The 25370-nt window shown below is 44.1% G+C and overlaps 1 protein-coding gene across 6 annotated transcripts in view; it reads left to right on the top strand.

Annotated features, from left to right (window-relative positions):
- The window catches only part of LEKR1 (leucine, glutamate and lysine rich 1), a 64285-nt gene extending 54997 nt beyond the window's left edge, over positions 1 to 9288 (top strand). For 3 of the 6 annotated variants that reach the window (XM_069792886.1, XM_069792887.1, XM_069792888.1), the window contains 3 exons: positions 3946 to 4098; positions 5102 to 5401; positions 8114 to 9288. In XM_069792886.1, the coding sequence (XP_069648987.1) occupies positions 3946 to 4098; positions 5102 to 5401; positions 8114 to 8527 (867 nt within the window). In that variant the 3' untranslated portion in view covers positions 8528 to 9288. Of the gene's footprint in view, positions 1 to 3945; positions 4099 to 5101; positions 5402 to 6262; positions 6384 to 8113 lie in introns of all 6 variants that reach the window. The other 3 variants (XM_069792891.1, XM_069792890.1, XM_069792892.1) reach the window with 2 other exon arrangements.
- Positions 9289 to 25370: the final 16082 nt, after the last annotated feature.

Below are 25370 nucleotides of genomic sequence, written 5' to 3'. Positions count from 1 at the left end.
AAGGATGGTTAAAGTACAGCAGGAGGACACCCTGAATTTAGGGGGTAACTGGCTTGGTTGGGGAACAGAGAGTGGGAAAGAGATTAGGTCTAGTCCTGGACCATGGATGTAGGATGCACCCTTATGAAAATAGCTCAGATGCAGGGCAGCACACCCAGCTGCGCACCCGCCCTCAAAGCACCTCGCCACAGCCGAGCCGGTGCTGTATGCGTTGCACAGGTCTGTTCCACAAGCATAAACTCCTGTCAACATGTGTTTTCTTGTTAGAAGGGTTTCCCGCCGCTAGTCATATCTTGAACTGGTATTATTGCATTCTACAATGTTAGGTTATAATTTGTTAGTCGTCTGTTAGTATGTACTTGGGTTTGGGGTCTTCTGTGGAAAAATATTTTCAGCTGATTTAAAAAATACATGTGTATGCCCGCTCTATGTGCTAATTGGATGGGTTTCTTAGCTAATTGTGCAGCTGGTTGGAATGGGGCAATGCTACAGCCCCTTGTTTATGGGCTTTGAGCAGCCTCACTGCGTAACAGCGATCTCAGGAATCAGGACCTTTGGTTCTGCTCTGCACGACAGATCGCTTTTTCTTGGAGTTTTGGGTCATAGAATCATGAAATTGTTTAGGTTGGAAAAGACCTTTAGGATCATTGAGTCCAACCGTTAACCTGACACTGCCAAGCACACCATTAAACCATGTCCCTAAAAGTCACATTACATGTCTTTTAAATCCCTCCAGGGATGGTGACTCCACAGCTTCCTTGGGCAGCCTTTTCCAGTGCCTGACAGCCCTTTTGGTGAAGAAATTTTTCCTGATGTCCAATCTAAACCTCCCTTGGTGCAACTTGAGGCTGTTTCCTTTCATCCTATCACTAGTTACTTGATAGAAGAGACCAGCACCCACCTCGCTACACCCTCCTTTCAGGTGGTTGTAGAGAGTGATAACGTCTCCCCTCAGCCTCCTTTTCTCCAGACTAAACAGCCCCAGTTCCCTCAGCCGCTCCTCATAAGACTTCTTGTTCTCTAGACCCTTCACCAGCTTGGTTGCCCTTCTCTGGACACGCTCCAGCACCTCCATGTCTTTCTTGTCGTGAGGGGCCCAAAACTGAACACAGGACTCGAGGTGCAGCCTTGCCAGTGCCGAGTACAGGGGAACGATCCCTTCCCTGCTCCTGCTGGCCACAGGATTTCTGACACAAGCCAGGATGCTAATGGCCTTTGTGGCCACCTGGGCACACTGCTGGCTTGTGTTCAGCCGGCTGTCGACCAGCACCCCCGGGTCCTTTTCCGCCGGGCAGTTTTCCAGCCGCTGTAAAGTTCTGAGCTGGAGACTCCGACTGGGATTGGAGTCCAGCTGCCAGTGTCTTCCAGTGGGATTTGGAAAGCTGTTTACCATAAACAGCTGTGAGCGTGTAAACTTTGTTTTAATCTGCAACTTTTTCACATGAACACCAAAAAAACCCTCAAACTGAATATAAGAAATTACAACAACAAAAATCTGTGAAGGAAAAATTGAAAATAGTGTTGAACAATAACTCTGACTTTTCTGATTTAAGCCTTACATAATTGCTGACTAAAATGACTGTCTGTCTTCTCTGGTTCAGTACGTGATAAGTGTCTGAAAGCTTTATTTAGTCTCAGGAAAAATTTTGGGCTACTAGCAATTAAGATCAGTTACATTTCTTTTAAAACTTCTTAATGTCTCTGTCACAGGATATAATTTTAGAACGAGGTCACACTGTCTACATAATCACAATGTATTGTTCAACCTGACATTAAAGCGAGATAAAGACTGCTACTAATAAGAGAGAGCAATTACAGTTTTGGTATCACAACCATTAAAATGCAGTGAACGGCAAGTGCTCTAAAAATGTTCTCATCAGACAAAAGAATCAGAAATGTGACAAAGTGACAAAGTTATCTTTTTCTTGGGTCAGTGTGCCATTACATAAGTATAAAGTGTTCCAGTTTTCTATTTAAAATACAGATAAACCTTAAAATTGTTTTAATGGAACAACAAAAAAATCTCTTTTACAAAAGATTTTAAGATTGATGTAAACACTTGTTTAAATGGATTTTTAAAATATTAATTAATGAGGGGCATGTAAGTGGTTTTAAAGCAATTAGTAGCCATTGTGCTTTCTTTGAAGATCAACTGCCATTTTATTTCCTGTTCTGCTTATCAGCTTTATTAGCTTCAAGTGTTAAATGTGAAAAATGCTTGTATAATCTTCAAAATGAGCTCAGTTTTTTATACTGCCTTTATTTTTTAGTCTTTCTAATCAAGTAGCGTCCAACATACAATCTGTTTCTATAATAATATTTAGAGTTAATAAATTTGTTTTTCTACGATTAGAATCCTAACTCCCATATCTAATAATGTAGAAGATATATCTGTAATAATAATAACAACAATAATAATAGTCTATTTTGAGGATCTTACAAATATACCAGCTTTAAGTTAAACCTTAGTGGGGGATTTGTGCCTGTTCCATGGCCAGAATTTGGTATATTTTGATTTAAAAAATAATGAAAATATTTTCAGTTTATCTTTTCCCCAAAAAGTGTTAGGGGGATTTGTTATACTTTCACTCGTAATTAGTGTGTGAAATTAGATAATTGTAATTAAGCTCATTCTGGGCTTTTCTTCTTTTAATAATTTAAAGTAATTAGGCTAGTGTTGTGCATGTTTAATGTGCCTTTCATATTCCTTCAGCGTGCTACAGTTAAGTCCATTAGAATTCAGCCTGCAGAAATATAATATTAGCATACTGATTTAGGAAGAATATTTTTCAAAATATAGCCTTCAGTATTTCCTCCAGAATCCAGGCTTTTATTTTCAGGAAATTATGGCTGAATTTTCGAATTCGAATTTGCAATATTAAATATATGAGATGCCTTCAGGACTGGGATATTTTACCCAGAATTTGCAACGCTTTCACTTTTCATTTCTCCGCTTTTTTGTCCAGCGCTCGTCCCACATACATACCATCGGTGCCGTGTTGTCTGGACCCTAAAAGGAGCTGGAGCTGCTCCTTGCTGCTCCCTCGAACCTCGGCTTGGTGATGGAGCCGCGTGCCGTTGGCACCGGACGATGCTTGGAGAGGCAGGCATCCCGCTGATGCCTCGCCGAGAGGTTCTGCGGAGATTCCTCTGTATGCTCCTTCCCCTAGATTTCTGCTGTTTACAACGGATTTAGTGGAAGGGGGACACGTGATAAAATCGGTATGCGGTCCTAACGCGCGCTGCGCTTCTAAAGTGGAAGATGGCACGCGTGGAGTACGTGTCATCTGAGTGTGGTCCCTGGGAGCAGACAGGCAAACATTTTATATGGTAATTGCTATTCCCTGACAAGGCTGAGCGGCAGAGCATGAATAAAAAATGGTTTTATAAGAAAGAGTTAACATCTTTGAATATTGAGCTTATGGCCCATTTTTAGCGCAGTAGATGTTGTTTACTGTGAAATGTATCATTTTGCTGCATTTGAAAATAATAACGGGCTGAGTTTTACCTCCAGGGCAGATGCTTCCAGCAAAGTAATCAGCTATTTTAAGGACCAGCTAAGGATTTTGTAATTTAGTGTTTTCATAGGGATTTAGCAATTTAGTGTTTTCATAGGGATTTAGCGTGAAGTTCGGCTGCCTAAATTTAGGCATCTAGCACCACTTGAGACACCATGGGGCTTGTAAGACATCTTCCCGGGGCTGCCGGCTGTGAGCCAGCCCTGATGCTCTGTGGAGCAGGAGCCATCCGTGCAGCCGCGAGCCAGCGGGAAGCGGGAGCTTTCCCTCGCCAAGCTCCAGTGGTTGCAATCATGCAGATGTGTTTGTTCAGCGCCCAAAATTTCAGTCTGCCAGATTTCACATCACTTCATTTATGGCAGTGTGGAATGTGAAAAATATTTTAAGGTGAGTTGCTACATATTGTGAAAAAACACTTGTTCCCTAGATGGAAATTGATCTGGCTAAAGGTGAAGCACGACACAAAGAAGCGATTCTTAAAGTCAAGGAAGAAGCGAGGGTGGAACTAGACATTGAAAGACAAAAACAGCAGGAATTAATCACAAAATATCAGAGAGATCATGAAGAGCTCCAGAAGAAGGTGTGTAACACTTGAGAAAAGTTTTGTGGCAGTAGATAATGTAAATTTCTGAGAAACAGTATGTGAAGGACTAAAAGCTTCTTTATGTGTAGTCCTGTGTCTAGATGATACAATATTTTTTTTCCCCAGTCTTAGCATATGTTTCAATTATTACTATTTTTTTTATGGAATGGGTTAATAAGTAATTATTCCACTTAGTTCAATGGTGTGGAAGTTCTTCCTTTACTCACATTTTCTCTGCCCAGAGTTCATCTATGTCCATTGACTGTAGCTGTTAATTATTTTTAAACTGACATCATCATTTTTTAAAAGCTTTGGACCGTTTCAGACTATGACAGGTTGTCACAAAACCATCTGCACTGTTTTCTCCCTTCCCGAATTAGTTCAGCACGGATGGGCTAAGGTCCAGTGGCCAGTTAACTGCTTTCTTGTCTATATTGGTGGTTGCATCACATGCAGTTGGCTCTTCCCAGCTACCCAGATGTACGGTTTTTGAAGTTTTATATAGAAATTGAAAACTGTACCTATAACCTTAGTTTTCAAAAGGTTTGACGCATTTATTGAGAATTCTGGAAAAAACAAAGAAATTTGATGAAATTACATTGTTGTTTAAAATTTGTTACATTACACAGTGTTTTAAAGAGCTGAAAATAGCAGTTTGGCTTAGTTCACTTTACAGATATTTGACTATGATTTTAAAACCCTGAAGAAATACTAGCTTGCTGTAAAGAAGTTAAGTTTTTCCATTTTTACCTCTATTTCTTTGTTTGATCTTGGACATACTAATTAATCTCTTTGTTCTGAGTTACTTTTGATTAATTTACAGCTCTCTGATATCCTTTGAGGGTATTATGTAAAGTCAGAGCTTTTTTTTTTTTTTTGTCTCTGAGGATGTTTGTTTGGTTTTTTTCCTGAAGTCAACTTTTGTCTGATACTGAGTTCTACCTACCTAACAATATCCACTGAACGTAGACTAATGCAGTTTTTGTCTCCTCTAATGCAGATACCAGGATTAATATCCAGTGCCACCAATAGCTTAAGGAAGGAGACAGAAATTCTTGAAAAGAAGCTACAAGATGCCCAGGTCAAACTTGCAGAGAAAGATGAAGATAAGGAAAAAGAAATTCAGAGCCTTAAAAGACTAATTACTGAACTTGAATTTCAGCTGACAATGGAAAAGAACAATAATGAATCATTTCTGGATAATATGAGGAAAGAAATTAAACACAAGTCAGATGAACTGGAAAAATTAACCCAGGAGAGGACACAGCTGATTCACAATTTGAGTCAAGTTCAAGAGGAGGTAGGAACATGACCGAGGAAATGCCTTGCTATTTTTACTTAGAGACATGTGATTTCTAAAATCATTCAAAGCATCTATATTTCAGACCCTGGTACTGGTGTAAAAGCCATTGAAATGAAAATATTTATAAAACAAGTCCATCATAATTTCATAAATACAATGTATCACAAAATATGTGAAATTTTTAATTCAGCAAGCACTTAAACTAGTCTTTTATTTTTAAAAAATATAAATTTTTCAGGTCCTGCAAGACCTTTGTTTCCTAGTCTCTAGCGTTACATCATGCTACATAAATATGAGTAAACAATAAAGCATTCCTCATGTTTTTAAAGCAGAAGACATGGACATTTCTCATTCTTTGAACCTGACAGCAGCGATCCTCCCAGTAATCTTACTTATTTTGGAAATCATTTGTAAGAATAAAACTTCATGCTATCAATAGGAAAGAGTGGACACAGTCCTGTTCTGAATGGCTTCTGGGGCAGAGATTGCATCTTTTAACGTGGGAGTACGCGTGTGCATCCTGCTGTGCTAATGGGGATGTAGCCCACTTCCCACCAGTAAAGCCACTTTCTGTAACACAGGAACACATAAAAATTAATCAAATGTGAAGAGAAATTTGACTGATGGATATTCTTAGCACAGGCATTTGCTGAATGTTTGGAATATAATGGGAAGGGAAGAGAGAGCGCTGTACTGCTCTATGAGAAATGTGAAAGCAGTGAAGTCAGGGACTGTAGATAAGATTAGGCCGGAATGTCCAAAGTAATTAAGTGGCAGAAAAAATTGGTAAACAGTGGAAATGAAACTCTTCAAAATGAATTAGGGCTTGGGTTGATATTTATTTCTCCCCTGAAAAAGGTTCAGAAACACTGTGTTAGTGAAATTAGAATGATGTTGGCAGTCATTCTGTCCTGTACCTATGGAAAAGGCTCTTGGAAAGACATGTACTCTTCAAGTATTTGTCAGGAACTTCAGCAGGGTAAGGAACACAGTTACCCTCAATCATGAGATTCTGCCAGCTCTGCTTATGTGCTTAGTTTTCCCCAGTCTGAAGCAGAGTTCCTCCTCTAATACAATTATATTAGGAAAAGGAGGGATAAGAGTGGTTGAAAATTGAAACTGGTTTTAATATAAACTTCGCATCAGGATACTTCCTCAGATTTGCCGGTAACACTTTCCAAATAACTTCACGGACTAACAGTGACCGTCTGAGTGGCAGGGAAAGTAACATCTAACTTTCTTTCATTAAGTTGTCTGCAGAGTTAGGTATTCAGAGAGTAAGTTATTTTGAATATTTATGTCTCTCCCGCTTCTACTTCTGCATGTAGTTATGTTCCTTCTCCAACAGCTCCTTCACTTGCAGTTGGCACTGAGGTTAGATAGCCTGAGCAGAACTTCTGTGTTTCTACTCTACATCTGCTACAGGTGCTTTGACCAAAGTAAAATTTTAAAATCTAAAAAAATTGATCAACAAAGGACTTTTCATTTCTCCATCATTTTTGAAGTTTTGACAGGAACACACATGCAAAAATGTAATAGTTTTAGTAAGCTCTTCTTGGCTAAACAGACCTTACCACCTTCCGCTTTAGTGGGAACACGCTTCTGTGCTCTGAATTTACTGACACCGGTATTCGCTCTTCAAAACGTCGAAAAAGTGCTATTGAGATTCTTTCTTACACATTTTCTTCCCTGTTATACACCCACTGTCATAATCACATACGGAATTTCAAATACAAATGTTTATCCTCACTTCAGGGTGATGCGTGACCTGACCCAGCATACAGCTCATACTCTTAGCGCTGGAGAGGTTTACACAGAAAAGTTTGTGTCTGGGCAATGCGGTTGTGCACAACTGAGGGTGTTGTTCTCTGTTTGACTGAATCATCGCTCTCTGTGTTGGAGACTGCCTTGGTGGCTGCTTCCCTTCCATTCTCTCGGACCTCCTGGTGTCAGCAACAATTACTTGCTTAAAAGAACAAAAAAGTGGATATTTGCTGCTTGTTTTAGTACTTTCAGTAGTTCAGACTTCTATGAATCAATTTAGTGATGTTGTCCGTTGTGGTTTTTTTACTTTTTGTTTCAGCTGGGAGCCAGGAAAATTAGCATCACAAATAAGTTCTACATAATATACTGACTTGGGGACTTCTGTAATACGGAAACAGTTTCAGTTGTCTGCTCAAGGCCCAGTACCAGTCACTTACCATTTAAGTATCAGGAATCACAGTGCGAAGGTTGTGAAAACCACTAGGCTGGAAATCATTTATCCCAATTGTTTGGGAAATAGTAATCAACAAGGAATTCCATCACAAAAAAAAAAATCGGTGCACAATTATTTATACTGCAGAGGAGGATGACTTCTTGAACACTTATAACGAAGTGGCGCAGTAATACTCAACCTCTGTCCGTTGCTTTTTCCTTTCCAAGAGCAGCATTCCCAGTTTCCCCCTAGTTAGAGGATGGGCAGGAGATCAGAAGTAACTCCTGATGACTTACCTCATGTTTCCACTGTCTCCTGAGGGAGTGAAGGGTGTGTGAATGGTGATGTATGTCCTTTGAGTGACTTTCAGAGAAACCAAAGCACAGGGAAGTATTGAAGGGTTTGTAGGCATCAGTAACCTCCAGCCACCCTGCCTTAAGCCTGAGGAGTTTAACAGGCGCATTTTTTGACCAACGGCGTTTTGTAAAGCCGGTGTTTGTTTCTGTTTGCAGAACACTCTTCTCCAGGAAACAGTGCGCAGAGAGTGTGAGGAACGCTATGAGCTGACTGCAGCTTTGACTCAGGCCAGGGAACAAGTACTGGAACTAAAAAAGCTCAGTGGAAACTTCCCGTTATCGCCGTGTTCCCTGACTCAGGGCAGCCTAACCTCCTCTGCTGCCCTGCTCGCTGATTACGGACAGAAAAGCCGCGCGAGCCCCAGCGCTGGGAAGGAAATCAATCTCTCCAGACAGTTTGGTATTTCAAGAGCTGCTAAGGCACCCACCTCCAGTAAGCGTAACAGCAGCGGCAGTGTGGGCTTGCCGGCTCTAACCCCACCGCATCCTCCAAGAGGAAGGGCGGCTTCGCTGAATGAGCCCAGGAGCAGGATTGCTGCAGTTATAAGACGACAACTGAGTCAGCTCTGACAGCTACGTACGCATGCATGGCACATGAGAAACCATTCCAGTGCATCAAATGACCATTTACTTGTGGACCCCTAGGGTCAAATCTTAGCCAATGCAATTCATGCATTTCTACAACTGTAACTTAATTTTAAGTTTTATATATTTTTGATGCAATAATGTTTCTTTGACCATTGCATATCAATGTAATTAAATGCTATCAACATTTCAAGATTAGAAGAGTAAAAAAGAAAAAATATTGTCTCTCCAAGAGGAGCACGTGTTCAATATCTGTAATTAAAATAGCTGCCAGTTCCAAATACTGTTTTCCCTAACCACTTTATTGGAATTTACCTATTTTGTGTGTTCTCCCATGTAACTTAATTGCTTGTTTCTGGTGTAAAAAAGTGATCTGTTCGGTTAGAATCAGATTTTTGCAATGATTTAATTAAGTAGTGTTATATTTGCAAATATTTATGCTTAGGTCAGTGAGACTCGCTAGTTGTGGAGTATATATCACTCAGCATGAAAATGTGGCAAATCTGTGCGCTCAGTAGACTAGCCATTGGCAGGGACATAGCTTCCTCTGTGTGCAAGTCTTCAAGCTGTGCTAATTAACAAGGAGTTGAAGACTTAATATATTTTGTCCAAAAGATGGTTGCCTCTTGAATTTCATCGGAAAAGTGTCTTTTTGTCAAGCATAGTTTTTAGCTTCAAAGTAGACATGCTGGTGTTCTCTGTAAAATTGTTACAGAGGAGGATCAATATTTTTATGTGCTGCTTGATGCATGGAGCTGTGGTTTGTTTTGGGGCATGAAAAGCCCAGACAAGTCTTGGTTGTCGTTGTTAGCGTGCAGACGCTGCAGAAGTAGCTGCTCTTCGAACAAGGCAGCTCTGCTGTTGGGGCAGTTTGTCAGTGCAGAGCACTGGCTGGGCTAAGTGAAACAGGAATGGGCAACACAGACGCAGTCTGAGATTTTACTTACTGTGTCACCAGATACTCAAGTGTTTTGGTCAGATAAGCCCAAAGAGGGCCAGTCTGGTGATAGTCACTGGTTCTGGCGACAGCCTGGGGGTCATCAGACCAGGAGAGGTGATGAAGCAGGCCCAGGTCAGCCTGGCGAGTCCCTTGGGCAGAGGTAGACCTACCATACCATGTAGAAGGTAGATCTACCATGTAGACCCAGCTCGGGCGAGGGCTGGGGCCAGGGCAGGAGCTTGAAGCTGAGCTCCTGGCCCCATGGGAGCCCCCAGCACGGGGAGGGCTCAGACCTGCTGGTGCCCCTAGTGCCCCAGGAGTCACTCTCTTGGAAGACCACCATGCATCTTCTGAGACCATCAGCTCTGACTTGGATGGAAACTTCATGGGAGGTAAGTTAGAGGGGAGCATTTTGCAGACTTGGAGCGTGCATATGAAGAACTGCACGACTGAAATTGCTTGCTCCTGTTTCAGTTTTGGGACTGGGCTTGCTCTTCACTCAGAGTCATGGAGTTGCTTCTTCACAGGCCACTTTACTTGTAAATGCAAATACATTTATAATTGCACCATGAACCTCAACCTTCTCATTATTTCTGAGTGATGAGGTAGTCCTGTATGTGACAAAATGAGAGCAATGTCTTCAATGCTGGAGAAAATTAGAAAAGCTTTGCTGAGTCCAATGGCATGGCAGGGAATGCATTTTACTCAATAACATCAGTGGAAGAAATGACCATTGTAGATTTAGCCTCTGGAGCTAGATTTGAAAACACACTTTGTCTTAATCAGCTTCTGTTCCTACTGAAACCAGCGGTAAGCCTTACCTGACTTCAGTGGTAGCAGAGTTTATCCAAAAGCTCAAAAATCCTCTATTCACAAATTCCAAAAGCAACAATAAACCAGAATTACAGCAATTACTCTGGTAGCTGCTGCTGTATAGCGATAGCGTACACACTCTGCAGTCAGCTGGCAGATTGCACAGACCTGAACTTGACGGTCCTCTATGCACTGACCTCAGAGAAACTGTTAACAAAAATCAGCTGGTTGGGGTGCGTTAGAACCAAAGACAAATAAGGTCCCCAGGAGAGTGTAGACTCAGGTTGGTGGAGGTCTGAGCCCGAAAATTCACCTTTCGGCTTTCCTCAGCTTTGGCTCAAGAGGAGGCTCGCTGCCTGCTGGGAATGAGGCCGGCTGTAGCTCCCAACCCAAGCGTGTCCTGGATAGGCTCTATCCTCCCTATGCTCAGTGGAGGCTTGCCCAGTTTACTAAAATGGGATTATGCTCAATACCGATTGACTAATTAATTGGCCAATGGCAACAGTGAGTCTTAAGCCCAACCAAGATACCTGGGAAAGTGAGAACTGTTTCCGGGACGTGCTGACTTTGCTCAGTTACTCGTATTTTTCTTAAAGATGTTGAAAATTGGAAATGTCAAAGATGTTAAAGCAATTCTACTGAAATGCAAGCCTCAGGAAATTTGTTTTTCAGCAATTCTGCATGTGCAGAAAGAAGGGATGGGGAGCACTCCCAAAAGGTAGTTTGGAGTATGGCTAGATGGTCCCCTTCTCTAGTCAGTGGTGATGCTGATTTTATTTTTTTGTTTGTTTGTTTAGGAAAAGTCCTGACTTCTTCAAGCTTGAAGATTGTTATTCCACTGTCCGCCCACAGTCTTCCTGTGCTGAAGTAATAGATTTTCACTGAGGCAGTTCTTAAAATGATGGGCTCCAGAGCTGTTATGTAGATTTTTCATAAAATTTTTAGATGAACTTCAGTTGTATTTTACAGTCTTATGAGAATTTTTAAATAATGTGAATGCAGTAAATGCTATTACATAATTTTACACCCTTGTATAGCTATGGAACAGGCGTCACAGTGAACCCTGTGGTAGGTGGTGTTGTAATCTGGAATTTTAATATTGGAATGTTTATATTGAAGCAAAGGTGGGACATTTACCTGTGGACCATTCTGCTGGCTGGAGATCACCACTGCGCAGTAAGGGCTCTGTGCACAAAGCAAAACCAGAGCACGGATGCGGAAAGCAGCCTGTCCCCCTCTAATTCTTGCCTTTGGTAAGAGAGTATCCCTAATTCCGTGTTGTAGCAGCCATTCCTCCCCTTGTGCTGCTGGGGCCATGAAAACAGGTCAGATTTAAAATCTGGGCTCTTGTCCGCTGCTTCGGTGTTTTTGTCCTCTAGCAGCAGGAGTAGTAAAGAGAGACTGCGTGTTCATAAATCGTAAAGAGAGGAATAGCACGTAAAATAACGAGAGCAGTCACAGAAATAACATTTCTAGCATGAGGGAGTGTATAAATCATGGATCCAAACCAGGTCAAGAACAAAAATTTCCCTTATTTCCCCTCCCTCACAGAAACCCAGAACTCCTGCTGCTAAGCAATAAGCAAAATATATAAATGTTAGGAAACCTTTTTTACCAGCTTTTAAAAACAATTAAAAGTAATTTTACATAGTCAAGGAAAGTGTACAGAGTATTTCTCGTAATGGGATGAAAAGCACCAGCAGAAAGTACCGTGGAGAATGTAGACACCTAATTATATCACCACATTTTCAGGAAATAAAACTTCCTGGAGGCAATACGTCTTGTAGAAGCAGTGTCATTTACAAATGGGTTTTTCGTGTGCTGGACCTTGCACTCTAGGACTCATGGCACAAGGGAATACTAAAAAAATCTCCAAGCTTGAAACAAATCTGCCTCTGTGGGATCCTGACCCGCTGGCTGTAGGCAGTAAGCCATCCTTTCACTCCTCAAGGTTACAAGAAAACATCCCGTGGCAACGGGTTGTCTTGTTCTGTCCTAATGCAAAGCCTTCTGTTTCTTCCGCGACAGAGCTGCTATTGTTGCCTGTTCACGAATAGTAGCTAGTACAGTCCTAGATCTTTCCGTAGAGTATTAATCCCGCTGCCAGTTTGCAAACCAGGATATCCGATGCACCAACTTGCTGTGTTACTACCACATGTATCCACGTATTTTTATCCAGTAGCCTTCACTTCCAGAGAAGCTTCAAATACTTAGTGTCTTACTATTAGTTGGAGAGAGTCTACGTACGACGGTTGAGCGCGGTGTTATTGGGAGGAGGCAGAAGTGCCTGGCTTTGAGCTGCGAGGGAACTGCCGTCACGCTCGTGGGGTTGTGGATGGGAAAAGGAGACAGTGGCCGGATCGGTCCCCTGCCAGGTCCTGGCGATGCTGAGCTGGATGTAGCGGGCGCTGCCGGTGCTTGCCCTCTCCAGCCTGCCCACCCCGCCAAGCCCGATTCCTCTGGGCGTGAAAATAAGAGCCAGTAACATAGGTCTGATGCTTTAGAGAGGGCTTCGTGTGAGCATCAAACATCGTTTGTGGTTTGGCCAGCTGTCTCTTTTCGAGTGCAAAACCGTCGTTATTGATGGGGAAAGTGCGTATATATCTGCGTGTGGTGGAAGGGGAGGTACAGGACACTATCCAAAGCCAAGGTGGGACGGGGCAAGTGGAGCCATGGCAGCGTTTCTGGCACACAAAGCAGCAGCAGAGTCCTTCTGGGATGCCTCAAACTCCTGGATGTACTTTCTGAACGCTCCTTTGAGGCTGCTGTCCCAGATAGCCAGTCTGTGTTCACCGGGGAGAGCTCCCCAGCCTCAGGCCAGGCCTTTGCTCTGCCCATGTCCCTGCAGAAGGTGCAAATGAAGATGATGGATGGAAATGAGAGAAGCAGAAGATGGAGCTGCTTCTCACAGGCCTTACCCAAGCAGCGTGCATCCGCAGTGATGCTTGGCTGCCATAGCAGGAGCGAGCAATTTTTAGAGAACCGCAGTAATGGTTTGTTGCAAAAGGCTTGCATCCCAGGAGGTAAAACCAGATGAACATGGCCAACGTAGTCCAGAGGGGGAAAGTTTGATCAGGGAACGTCCTGCAGGACAGGAGCGCTGCTGGGGACGGTCCTCGGCGCAAGCTGTGCCCAGAGCCGTGCCTTGGCTGCATCTCAGAAGGAACTTGCTGGTTCGCTCTGAAAGAGGAGCAGGAACTAACAGGGAAGACTCAAAAAGTACCCACACGTAGCCTGGACTCTCAGGAGATTGGGACCCGCGGCAGCTTGGGGAGATCTTGGGCAGCACTGGAAGGACCCAGCACGTAGACTCCATGGGCTGACTCGGGAGAGCCAAACCGAACTAAAACTCAAGTGTTGGTAGGCGTCAGAGCCCGCGGTGGGTACAGCAAGAGCCAGGCATGTCATTTCAAGCACATCACGACTGCGAATCGATGGCTGTTGGACAAGAAATGGCTCAGATCCAGCCCGCGGGAAGCTCGGGCAGGAGAGCCTGGGCTTTCTCCAGACACACTCCCTGTCCCAGTTCACTCGCTGGAGCGGCAATCAAATTTAAAGCGGTCGGTCCATGCCTTATTGTGGGTCGTTGCTTTTCCACTGGAAGTTGCCGAAAATTTCTGCCTTCTCCGGAGATAGTAGTACAGAAAGAATCAAATTCGGGTCTGGTGACATGGAGCTCCTTCTGACAGGAGATTAAATTCTTGCTTGCCATATGTATCATAGCCATAAGTGCTTGCCATATGTATCAAACTTTTATTCCTAATAGGATATTACAAAATAAAGCAGTGATGTGCCTCATGTATTAAAAATGATAAATAGATCTTTGACTGAGTTGGTGTGTATGATCTGGGATCCCAGCCTGTGGCTTGCATATGGAGTTTTTCCACGAAGGAAGAAATTAGACTTCAGAAAAAAGCATCGTAGTATCTTAGCAGCATTAAAAGTGTATGAAAATAGAAACTGGAGCCAGACCCAATGCCATATATCATTAAAATGTACTAATCAGAAAAAGAAAAAAAAAAAAAAAAGACTCTCTTTTCATTTAAAGAAACAGTTGTGCTGTCAGATATTCTTTGCTTTAAATTCTTGATTTGGCTCCTGCTGTTTTATAACTAGTTTCCTTTAAAGCCTGCAGCATGCTGCAGAAGCACTGTACATTTTTAATTCGAAAGAAAGAGCAGAAGAATGAAACTGGGGAAATTTCCTTTCTAAGACAAAACCCACATGTCTTTATTTTTAGTTATCTAAAACAGGGACTTATTTACATAATGAAAATCGATTTCATCTTTAATTGTTCTAGGGGATTAAGTGTAGTCTACTGAAGAAAGAATAAACTCTATATACAACTGTAATGGTGTGAAACAATGTAACCAGACATGCTTAGCACTTATGTGGGGGGTTTTTTTCATCCTCAAAGCATAGTACAAAATTAATTTTGATAGGATAATAAAAAGGGTACTGCAAAAGATTAATGTCGAGGCAATTTTAACACCGGAAATATAATTTGTGTGATGGAAAATATGAGCATCTGGCATTGCACTGTGAACTGTTCCCAGATAATGAAAAAAATTCTTCCAAGCAAGCGTGGCCAGTTCCCGCAGATTATTTTTGCTTGTCTCTCCAGAGATACCCTCTGTCTTCTGAAACAACCGCGCAACAAACGTTCCCTCCTTGCAGTTTTCCATCTGGAGCCTTGAATGAGTGGTGAATTAAGGTCAGTGCCAGGATGTGACTATATTTCTTCCCAGTAAGCCAAAGGACCATCTCCGAGCAGCCTACCCGAGTAACACCGTCTGTTCTACCCAAGTGGATCCCATCGCATTATAACCGTGCGGCAAAACCAAGCGCAATTCCATCAGCGCTTCACCGGCAAAAGCAAGTCCGTGTTACCTTGAGGTTAACTGGGTAACGTCAATCACACCAGCCTGTTACGATTTGCTTTACACCAGTTTAAATGGACAGTCCTTCACAGTGTGCTTCCCACGGAAAAGTCCACAAGAGAACATTTAGAACTTTAAAAAAATTCTGCTTTTAAAAAGTATTAAGATAAAAATCGTCTACAATGCGTATTCTACCTTATCCCCATACCTTTTGTGAGACGGAAAGCCCTTTTCGTGTGCTCCACGGCTCTTGTCCTCCGCTGAAGTAGGCTTCAGCGATTCCTTTGATAGGAAGGCAGTTTCACATCTCTGAAGAACGCTTTAAAGAGCTTCTCGATGTTAAGTTGCTGTGTCCAAAAAGTGACTCATGGCTGCTGGGCTCCGTGGCAGGGAGGGTTCGCTCTGGAGCAAGAAACTTCTCAGGGCTTGGCACAACAAGGGTTTTGGAGAATTAAAGCAGAATTTGGGGCGGGTGGGAGCTAAGGCAGGGAGGCAAGGCTGAGCTGGAGAAGAGCTTGGAGGGAGCATTGTGCTGCGGTGGGATGAGCCCCGAAACACCTTCCCCCCCCAGCCATGTGTGGGGCTGTGCCCGCGGCTGTGGGGACATCGCTCCACACAAACATACGAGAACTCAAAGTGGAGCAGAAAGGACCGGCAGGATAGCAAAATTATGTCATTATATCAGGCTCGCGTGTTACGAGGGTGTGGATTGAGTGCACTGGGCACATTGCCTTCATTCTTTGCCTTTTCCCTGTGGGTTTGGACGTGACCGCCCTCTGCGCGGTCCATAAATTGCAGTTTTTTGCACTGTTGGCCCGTCACACCACGGAACTGCTGCGTATTCGAATGCCTTGCTCGTTGTACTGCAGGCCACGGCAAGGGACGTTTTGAAATGCGGCGCTGAGCTGCGTGCAGGGCAGCTCTGAAATACGGCACGCGGGGAGAAACGAAAGCGGTTTGTTGTCATCCCTGCGCAACGGTTTGTCTGCTTGTGAAATGTCAGCACATCCCCATTGCCACAGGTCATGAATAAACAGATAGTCTCCTTAGGGGTTTTTTTTTTTTAATCTATCCTCTATTCGCTGTCACACACTAAACAAAATTAGGAACAAAATGGATGTGCTAATGCAGAAGCCGTCTCAGTCATGAAGCCTGTCTAATTGCACCAGAAAAATGTCACTGTCTCCAGTCTGAGCCTCTTCAAAAATCAGATTGAACTATTATCTTTTTGTGTGAGTCATAACCTAATGTACCAGAGAATAAAAGAGCAGTCCCGAATCACGCTGCGGGTGCCAGCGTGCACCCATACTCTCCTGTTACCTGCGATTGTTCATTTCATAGGGTGTGGAGTGATGCTGGCTGCTCTGAAAGCTGTGTCGATTTTTATATCTTCGAAAAATCAATTGGTTTCTAAATGTCAGGAACACACAAGTGATGACACAGAGCTGTTTTAGCCTATAAAACCTGTTTTTGCCGGTTCCTCAAATGCACAAATTTACAGGGAATGGTTTGGTTTTGGGAGCCTCCTATTTCCAAAAAGACATTTAATGTTTTTCAAGTTGATAGAATATCCTGCTTTGACACTACTGAATGTTAAATTTTTATTTTCAATTTATATTTTATTCTGTTTGGAAAAAAATACAGAATTCAATTAGTGACTGACTGAATTATGGTAAAAAATGAAAGAAGCTGGAGTTCAAACCGAAAGTCAAACCATACAGGATTTCACTTCAGCAAACCCAGAAAGTTTAACTTTTCGTTTTCTTATCTGTGGAAATCTTAAACCCTCCCAGGGCAGGAACACGATACCTTGTGCAACTCGGTGCTAAAAGCCCAGGCTCGTGCCCTCATGCCGATGCTCCGGCGTACGCCGGCTACCGCTGGAAATGCTTCAAAGCTTCTGAATTCATTGATGTAAGAGTTAAAGAACAGTTCGGTATAAATAAGAAGTTGATTGCTGTGCACACGAAGCAAGCCAGCTGCAGTCAGCAGTGTGTAAAAGGTCTTTAATGATGCAAACAACTTTTGGACAAAGTACAAAAGAAGATAATTGAGCGGCTAGGCCAGAAGGCACGGCGGGCATACGTTTGTGGGAGGTCCCTTCAGGTCTGGTGTGGAAGGAGCTTGGTCTAGGCACAGACACAAACATGCTGCCACCGTGAGGTCCAGAGCTTTTTCATACCCATTATAAAACCAAAACCAAACCAAAAATGGGAATAAATGGGGTATTAGTGCTGCGCTTTGTAATTCTTCTTGCTTAGGCTGGAATTTAGCCAGGGTGCCATGCTAACGTCCCTGGCGACTTTGAATGTAGACGTGGTGAAAAGCCCTGGTGATGTGGAGGAGTCGTGGGTTTCAAAGGGAACTTTGAGGTTAGTGACCAGCTTGGAGAGGCCTGGTCTTAATTATCATTTAAGGTGAAACCTGACGTCCTGACCCAGCCACAGGTAGGTCTCCTCGAGTGAGACCTCAGCATGAAGCTCTGCTTTGCAGCGTTACTGCTCACGAGGCCACATCTGCAGGGGGTGAGGGGGCCTGACAAGAAATGATGTTTCCTTTATAACGGGACAGTATTTTGCCAACGCAGCCCAACAATTTTAAGAGTCTGAAGAGGAGACCCAGCCAAGGGCTCGGGGCGACCTTGCTCGGCAGGAATGCCTGTGGAAGCTGATTTATTCCAGGTTTCTTTCTCGAGCCACAGGTGGGGGGACCTTGTGCTGAGCTGACGACACGTGCTTGTCCCTGCACGGGTGGGAATCTGCATCAGATTCAAACCATACAGGATTTATGTCACGCTCCACCAGGTCAGCAGTCGGTACCTTGAAGGCATTTCTCTAAGGGCTTCATCCCTGCTCACTTCAGCCAAGCATCCCTGAGTAATCGTTAACAGAGTGCTAGTGAAATTAATTCTCTGCACGTCTCAGGAGGGGGAAAACTCATCACTTACCAGGCCCTTCACTGCCTCTGTGTAAGTGTAAGGATCTGAAGAAGTGCTTTTTGCTGTAATAAAGCAGAATAGTAATCTGGAGATACCTGTGTTCTTCAGTTTACTTCGGCGGGTCACTGTAGTATTTGACCTTGTCGCTGGCAGTTTGGTGACTTCAGGCTGCTCAGTTAGCAGTCATTTCTAAAGTTGATGCAATTGGCAAAAGTTAATTATTATCTAATTATTACCTTTAGCAATGGATTTCATGTGTAAAATAGTATTTCTTGGAGCCAGATTTTTAAAAACTGGGTGTCTGTCCTCTACCTGCCACATTTGTTGCCTGTACAATCATGCAACATGCACTGAAACTACAGAGTCTCAGTTCTGCATTTTTGCACACAGAAATGGCTAAATTTGTCCTTCTTCATAAGCTGACCCAGGCCACCTGCTCTCTGGGTCTCTCGGGGGGGACAAAGAGCAAATAGAGCCATGAAACTATGTTGGCCCCTTCTCCCACTTTTAGCAGTCCTGGCATTCTTTTCCGTGGTTGATCTAGGAAATAATAAAGAAGTCCTTTATAGAAAAAATGTGGCTGAGTAGTGAAAAATCTCATGTACCCGGAGTGAGATAAGAGGATCTGCGAGGTGAAGGACTCCAGGTTATCTGTGGCTGAGTAGTGAAACTGGGAAGCTTGTGTCTTTTGCTGGCGTTGCCTTTTTTTTTTTTTTTTTTTTTTTTTTTTTTTTTTTTTTTTTCCTTTTTCACACATGCTGCTGGGGCTGGCATCCATCTGCCGCCGACTCCAGGGTGGGTTTGTAATGCCAGAGTCACTCTGTTCCGTGGGGTTGTTTGACGAGGGATAATGGGAAATATTTGAATTTATAAGGTATGTGAGGCCGGTGGGTATTTCTGGCTTCTTCAGGCTCTGCAGTTCTTGCTCAGCCCTGCACCGCCTGCCACGACGCAGCCCTGCAGCTTTTCCCCTGACTGCGGTCAAGGAGTCACAGCTTTGCAGAAAAATACCGGTGGCGTTTCTTGCCAAAAGATCACAGATAATTGCTAACTTTTTTTTAAAGCAGGCTGCAGAAGAATTATTCTCATTAATTTTTAGGAGGTGTCAGGATGGTGTGATGGGGCTTTTGTAGCCATGGCTTCTTGCCTCCCTGTACTACAGGTGACTGTAGCAGAGAGCTGTAATGTCTCTCATCCCATCGTGCAGAGGCTAATGAACAAATGCTGATCATTTCTCCAAGGCACAGACATCTCCAAGGCATCAGTTCTGCTCTCAGCACTTTTTCAGACTCACTCGGACCCCACTCAACCCTGTAACTGCACCGCGCTTTGGATCAGGCTGCCGGTGGGCACATTTGTGAGTACTCCGTTTCTGTAACGCAGAAAAGAGCATGATGTCATGCCAGAAGAAATAATTTGAAGCCAAGTTTCTGGTGTTTTTCATATAAAACTATTGTTCATTCAGGGCTACACATCCAGCTGCTACGTGAGTGGCCACTGTTTTTCACAGCCTCCTGACCCACACCTTTGTTTTACAAAGATAAGATTTTCAAATGAAGCCTACGTGGCTGCAGTTTAATCAGGATGGGCAGCTGGAAGTAGGTTATGGGTGGTGACAGCTTCACTTAATTTACCTACAACCAGAAAACATGTCCCACAAGTGCCACCAGACTTCTAATTGTGATGAAGACCACTCCCTTGGTTCCCTCATCATTTACAGCAGTTCAGGCTACTGATTTTCTTTCTGCTAAATTTAGGTGGGTATCAAGTGTTTGAACTCTTCTACAACAGCCATACAATGCTGGTCGCTTTAGTTCGTTAATTTAGAGGTTGTCTGGGTTTGTCTGCGTGAGGCACAGACTGAAGATGGTTTGCCCAAGAGGTCTTTGGGGCCACCTCTCCGAGCACCAGGCACCCCAGTGCCTTCTTTTATCGATGGTGGGATGTATCTGACGATCAGAAGAACTCAGACACTATGGTGACAGGCACAGAATAAAAACTGAGGGTGGTAAACATCGGCGAAAGGGTGGAATAATTCGGGGTGGTCCACGATGGGAGTAATGGGATGACATTTAGCAAAGGAAAGTTTCAGTGCAATACAGAGGAAAATGTCCTCACGTGGAGTTGTGTTAGCCATGGAAGATCTCTGGGGGAGCGGCAGAGCCCCTGTGCTTGAGTCATTCAAAGTGGACAGGAAAAAAGCTATGGAAAATGTACTGTCAGGAGCAGCCCTGCACTGGCAGGAGCTGATGAACCGTATGACCTAAATGGTATTTTCCATCTCCCAATTTATGTGACATGGAAAGTGATTTATTCTGGCCTACCACCGCTTCACTACAATGAATAATGCCCAGCTGGCAAGTACCCGCTTTGAACTCTGGCTAAAGAGTCCTTGAAGAAATGTGGTGGTCACAGAGGCACTAAGAGAGGACCCTTAAGATCCACTGCAAGTGCAGCAGGTTTTCCTTTGCTGATGGGGATGGCCATGCTCTCTGTCCTGCCCCAAAGTCCTTGTCAATGTACAGGTCCCTGAGAAATCAAACAACCGAAAGCATTAATAACACGTGGGTTGCCCTCTCTTGACTTATGAGACACTTTTTTTCCATGTCCAGGTCACCTGAGAAGCACTTAATTGGCAGCAGAAAATGTAGATGAAACATACCCCCAGTGCTGTTTTTTGTAAATTCCTGCTCTTCTGCTAAAATCACACGTGATGCTGAGTGTGGGCGTTCGGGTAACGCTACGCAGAGCGGTGGAGACTGTCTCCGGCAGAGGAAGCTCCTCAGGACCCGAACCTGACCCCGCTTGCTGAACACCAGTTTTCATGAATCAATGGCTTTTATGGAAATCCATTTCAGCATCCATTTATCCAGCTGTTTCCTGTGTATGGGAAGCATTGTGCTAGCTGCAATATTTGTTTTAAGTTACCAGGACTGAGTGGTCATTTTAATCATCATAAAGTTCTGAACAAAGAACCACATGGGTGTTTTGGGAAAAGTACCCAAAAAAGGATCATCAGCAACAGCTGAAAAGTGTCCAGAAAGAGGTCAGATGTGGAGAATGATTTATGGATGCTGTGCGTGTAACCAAGTAGCAGTATTGCCTCAGTGGTTTCATAGATCAGCAGTTGCCAACTTCATTGTATTTGCCAAAGTCATTTTCGTTTTTGTAGATTCTTTCTAAAAATAACAACAGCATCTCCTTTGAGGGTAATGGAAGCAGTTACTGGAGCTAGAATGAGGCGGTAATTCGTCTACACAGGGAGCATTTTGATTTTTAGTTCCTGTGCTATAAAACAAAAGGATAAAAAGTTGTTTCTGAAGACCAGGGTTTCCTACAAATTAGTATTCATAGCAATTCATAGAAATGCTTTCCTCTGGCTATCTTTGGGCAAGGGTGTTACAAACCTGCTGTGCATCCATCTTACAAGGAAACACTCCTTTGCCCGAAGGATTTCGTGTAAGGGGATGAGCCGTACGTATATTGCCTGACTCCCAGGGTGCTCGGCTGTGCATTAGCTGCAGTAATGGAGACGTGGGAATCCACGGATGGGTAAGGTCATGCAGAAGGTCTGCAGAACATCCTCTCACCACGCTCACAGCACAATTCACGTTTTACCTGATAAGCATTAAATCTACAGAAACGACTGAAAAGCCAGCACTGTAAATAACAGGGGAGAGCAAAAGCCTTGGCAGGCTCCTGAAACAGAAGAGGTTGCATTAAGGAGATGCGCAGGAGAAACCAGACTACAGCACAGATCCCAAAAGGCAAAAGTTTCCAGAGGTCCCCCTTAGCCTGACCCAGGGAAAATGATTCCTGGACCTTAAACCTGATGATGACCATAACCCTGGGAGGGTGAGCAGGACGCACTGATCGTGGGCTGGCACTGCTCACCCAAAGCCCTGTCTGTAGCTGTGCACAACCTCGGTGTCTGGTTTGGGGACTGCATTAAAGTAACGCATCTAGGGGTGAAAACTCATTTCTGGCCTTGTGGTAATCAGCAAAAGCATAATTAAGCAGGGTGTAAACCAATCCGGTTAGCAATGATCACATCTCCTTTTCCACACCCTCTCCCTTCCTCCCTGTAGACAGCTCGGACATACAGAAGACTTCAGTCACATCGCTAACACCAGCGTCATACCTTCCTCGTTGCACCTTAAACCTTCCAAACTCCATCTTAGGCCAATTTGTGTCACAAGTAGTAGGATGCAGATCACCTACTAACCCACATAAAAAAAGGAGTCTGACATCAAGTCACTTTTTGCAAATCGGGCTCCCTAGGATTTGGCATGGCATTAAATAATTCTCATTTTCCCCAAATTCTCCTGCAGCAGAAAGTATGTTCAAACATGCCCTCAGGCATACACACATGTCCTTGTTCAGTGGCCTGAATACTCTTCTATGCCACATATTTTTTTATTTTCCTGGTAAAACTGAGGCTGACTCACCCGCTTGGTGTCCCTCTGCGTGTGCTCTTGTGCCGTTTATCTCCGGTCACTCCCAGGGGCTCAGCCCGGGACTAACAGAGGGTTTCCCAGCTGAGGAGCTCTGCTGTTGAAAGGACATCCTTCTATTTATTCATCTGCCATCGCTTCGGCTAGGCAGCCTCCCGGACATCATGCAAAGGGAGCTCATTTGCTTTAATTTTCATCAGTTGTCTGTGAGTTTTTCAGTCCCAGGGCTGGATGACTGTGAGTTTAAAAAGATGAGTCAGGGCTAGGAAAACAGCATCCCCCAGTTAAAATGAGAGGGTTTGTTCTCCTCTTTCCGCCTGACTTTATCTTTGTGTCTAACAAATCTCTACACGTGGAAGGCGAGCCTAAAGAGCAATCGAATATCTTGGCTTTATTTACCAGTTTCCCGGTGCAATGTGGTGAGGAACGTATGGGAAAAATGGGATGAAGCTGGAGAAGATGCCACGAAGCTGTTGTGGTAGCCCTTGCAGTCACGTGGATCACATGGATTTCTGGCTGGCGTAGTGCTGGTGCTTTTCCATCCCACTGCATTATCCTGGTGAACTCACAAACCTTTGAGCTCAGGAGGTGCTCGGAGACTGCAACTTGGTTTTAGCCTTACAAGATGAAAACATTCAATATAAAGGCTGAAAGGCCACATTACTTCCCCAGAAATGTAGGTGAGGATGAGGCAAGAAGTAACCTGAAAGCATTTGATCTGAGGAAAACAGTGGATTTTTTTCAAGTAGCTCCCTTACCAAGAAGGGCAACCCAACCCCTTCTGCCCATCTCTGCTTGCAGCAGAACCAGGGTGGGGGTTCAGGTGAGAAATTATTCCCTTAACATCAGAGTAGTTATGAGTAACCCTCCCTTTGTTTGCAACACATGAACTAAAACTGTTTGGGTCTCGCTCCCAAAGCCAGAGTCCCAGATTCTTGTTTAGATACCTGTAACCGGCTTTCAGAAATATATGCTACAGCTGCTCAGTTTTTCTGAAAATCAGGCCGCTTTATTTCGGTGTCCAAATGTGGATTAGGAAGCCCTGACTGCAGCCAGCCAAGCCCAAAGGTCTGCCCAGGTTGTCGCAGCTCCCACTTTCTCTTCAGATACCAAAGTGCTGCAGGCACGTCTCCAAATATGACTAACTGTAGTTAGTTCTCCAGCCCCTGCTTTGGGAGATAATTGTTCTCATTTTTAAGGCTACAGCTGATCTCAAGACACATCCCGTGAGTAATCCCGCCTGCACAGTGCTGGGCATCACCGCCACGGTCTGCAGGCGTGTGTCCCCGGGAAGGTGGGATGCTGGGGAACGTTGCCCGGCTGAAAGGTAGTCGTGATGCTTGTAGAGTCACCCGGGGAGGAGGACATCCATGCAGGACCTGAACTCCCACCCTTACCAGCCAACAGGACTTAAATGCAAAGGAATGCATCGCTTTCAGCCCAGATCCCAAAAAGTGTTTGAAAAGGGTGGACGGGGATCACATTTCCCGACAGGGCTCATCAGCCTAAGGAATGCCGCAAAATGCAGTTGCAAAGTCAATGCCTGCCGGCATCTGCGGCCAGCGCTGGTACTTGGCCGTCGAAGATGGGTCCGGAGCGGAGGAGAAGGGTGTTGGGTCCTGCCTTTGTGTTTTCGGCTCTGGTATCTGTGTCGTTGGCTTTGCTGTTGCTAAGGGAACCCGCGAGTAGTTATAAAACAAAAAACAGCCCTGAGCCATACTGTGTCAATTAATGTAACCAGACATATTTCCTCAAATAAGAACCATATGTTAGAGATAACATCTTTGTTTGTTGCTTGCGGTTTCCTTGATGGCAAACTACTGTGCTATAATCCTTTAGTGTCCGACTCGTTTATAAAGTCATTGTGGATGAAAATACAAAATACTGGGAGTGCTCGCTTGGGGCCGGGCTCACCCAGGGCTCAGAGCTCCCGGTGAGGCGCCCGCGGGGATGCAGAGGGAGGCAGAAGGATGCTCCTTGCCCGGAGAGCATCTATTTTATTCTCTTGAAAGGGACACCTGTGATAGCTCTAGTCCTCTCCCCTCCAGTTTGTTCTCCTTTAGTTATCTATCAGCCTTATGTGTGTTGTCAGGCCAGGTGTCTTCTCAGCATGGGGGGTTAAATTTTGAAACATCACCAACTGGTGTAAGATGCTTATGGGGTTGGGTTTTTTTTTTTTTAGAGGTATTGTGGCATAGAAAAGCCTACAGGCTTTGAACAAAACTTCAGCTCCTCAGCCTCTATACCACTTTAAATTGGGACTTAAAACTGGCTGCAAAATGCATTTGGGTACCTAACTCCTGCTTAAATCAATACAAACCTGAGGATCCTAAGTGACACAGGTATTTTAAAAAGCTGCACCGCTTCACTGAATGGATGTATTCGAATCTGTGCAAGCCCTTGAGTTGATTTACCTGGTTTAAGATCATTTTGCTATTGATTTCTTCTCTTGATTCCTTATCAGCACAGGGCACGTGCCCCTCGGCTGCCCAGGACCTGCACTACCTCAGCTGGAGCAGCTCGCTGGTTTGGCAAACGGGCGCAGCCTCGGCTCCGCTCACGTGGACTTTTGCTGCAGCAGAGAAACCCTTTAATGATGGGATTTGTAAGACCACAAAAATGCACAGGAGACAGGAGAACTTAATTATTCTTTACAGGATTGTTTTTCCCTTGGATATCACTGCTCTCAGAAGGGAACAGCGGTGTCAGTCTAATAATTCTGCCTTGGTCAATCCCTTATGATATTTACACAGCGGCTGTGCTATAGTTGGTGGGTAAATATAATTTCTTTGATCGATGCTCG

This window comes from Haliaeetus albicilla, chromosome 9 (assembly GCF_947461875.1).
Source record: "Haliaeetus albicilla chromosome 9, bHalAlb1.1, whole genome shotgun sequence".
In the NCBI taxonomy this organism is placed as follows: Eukaryota; Metazoa; Chordata; class Aves; order Accipitriformes; family Accipitridae; genus Haliaeetus; species Haliaeetus albicilla.
This window is presented reverse-complemented; position numbering and strand designations above follow the sequence as displayed.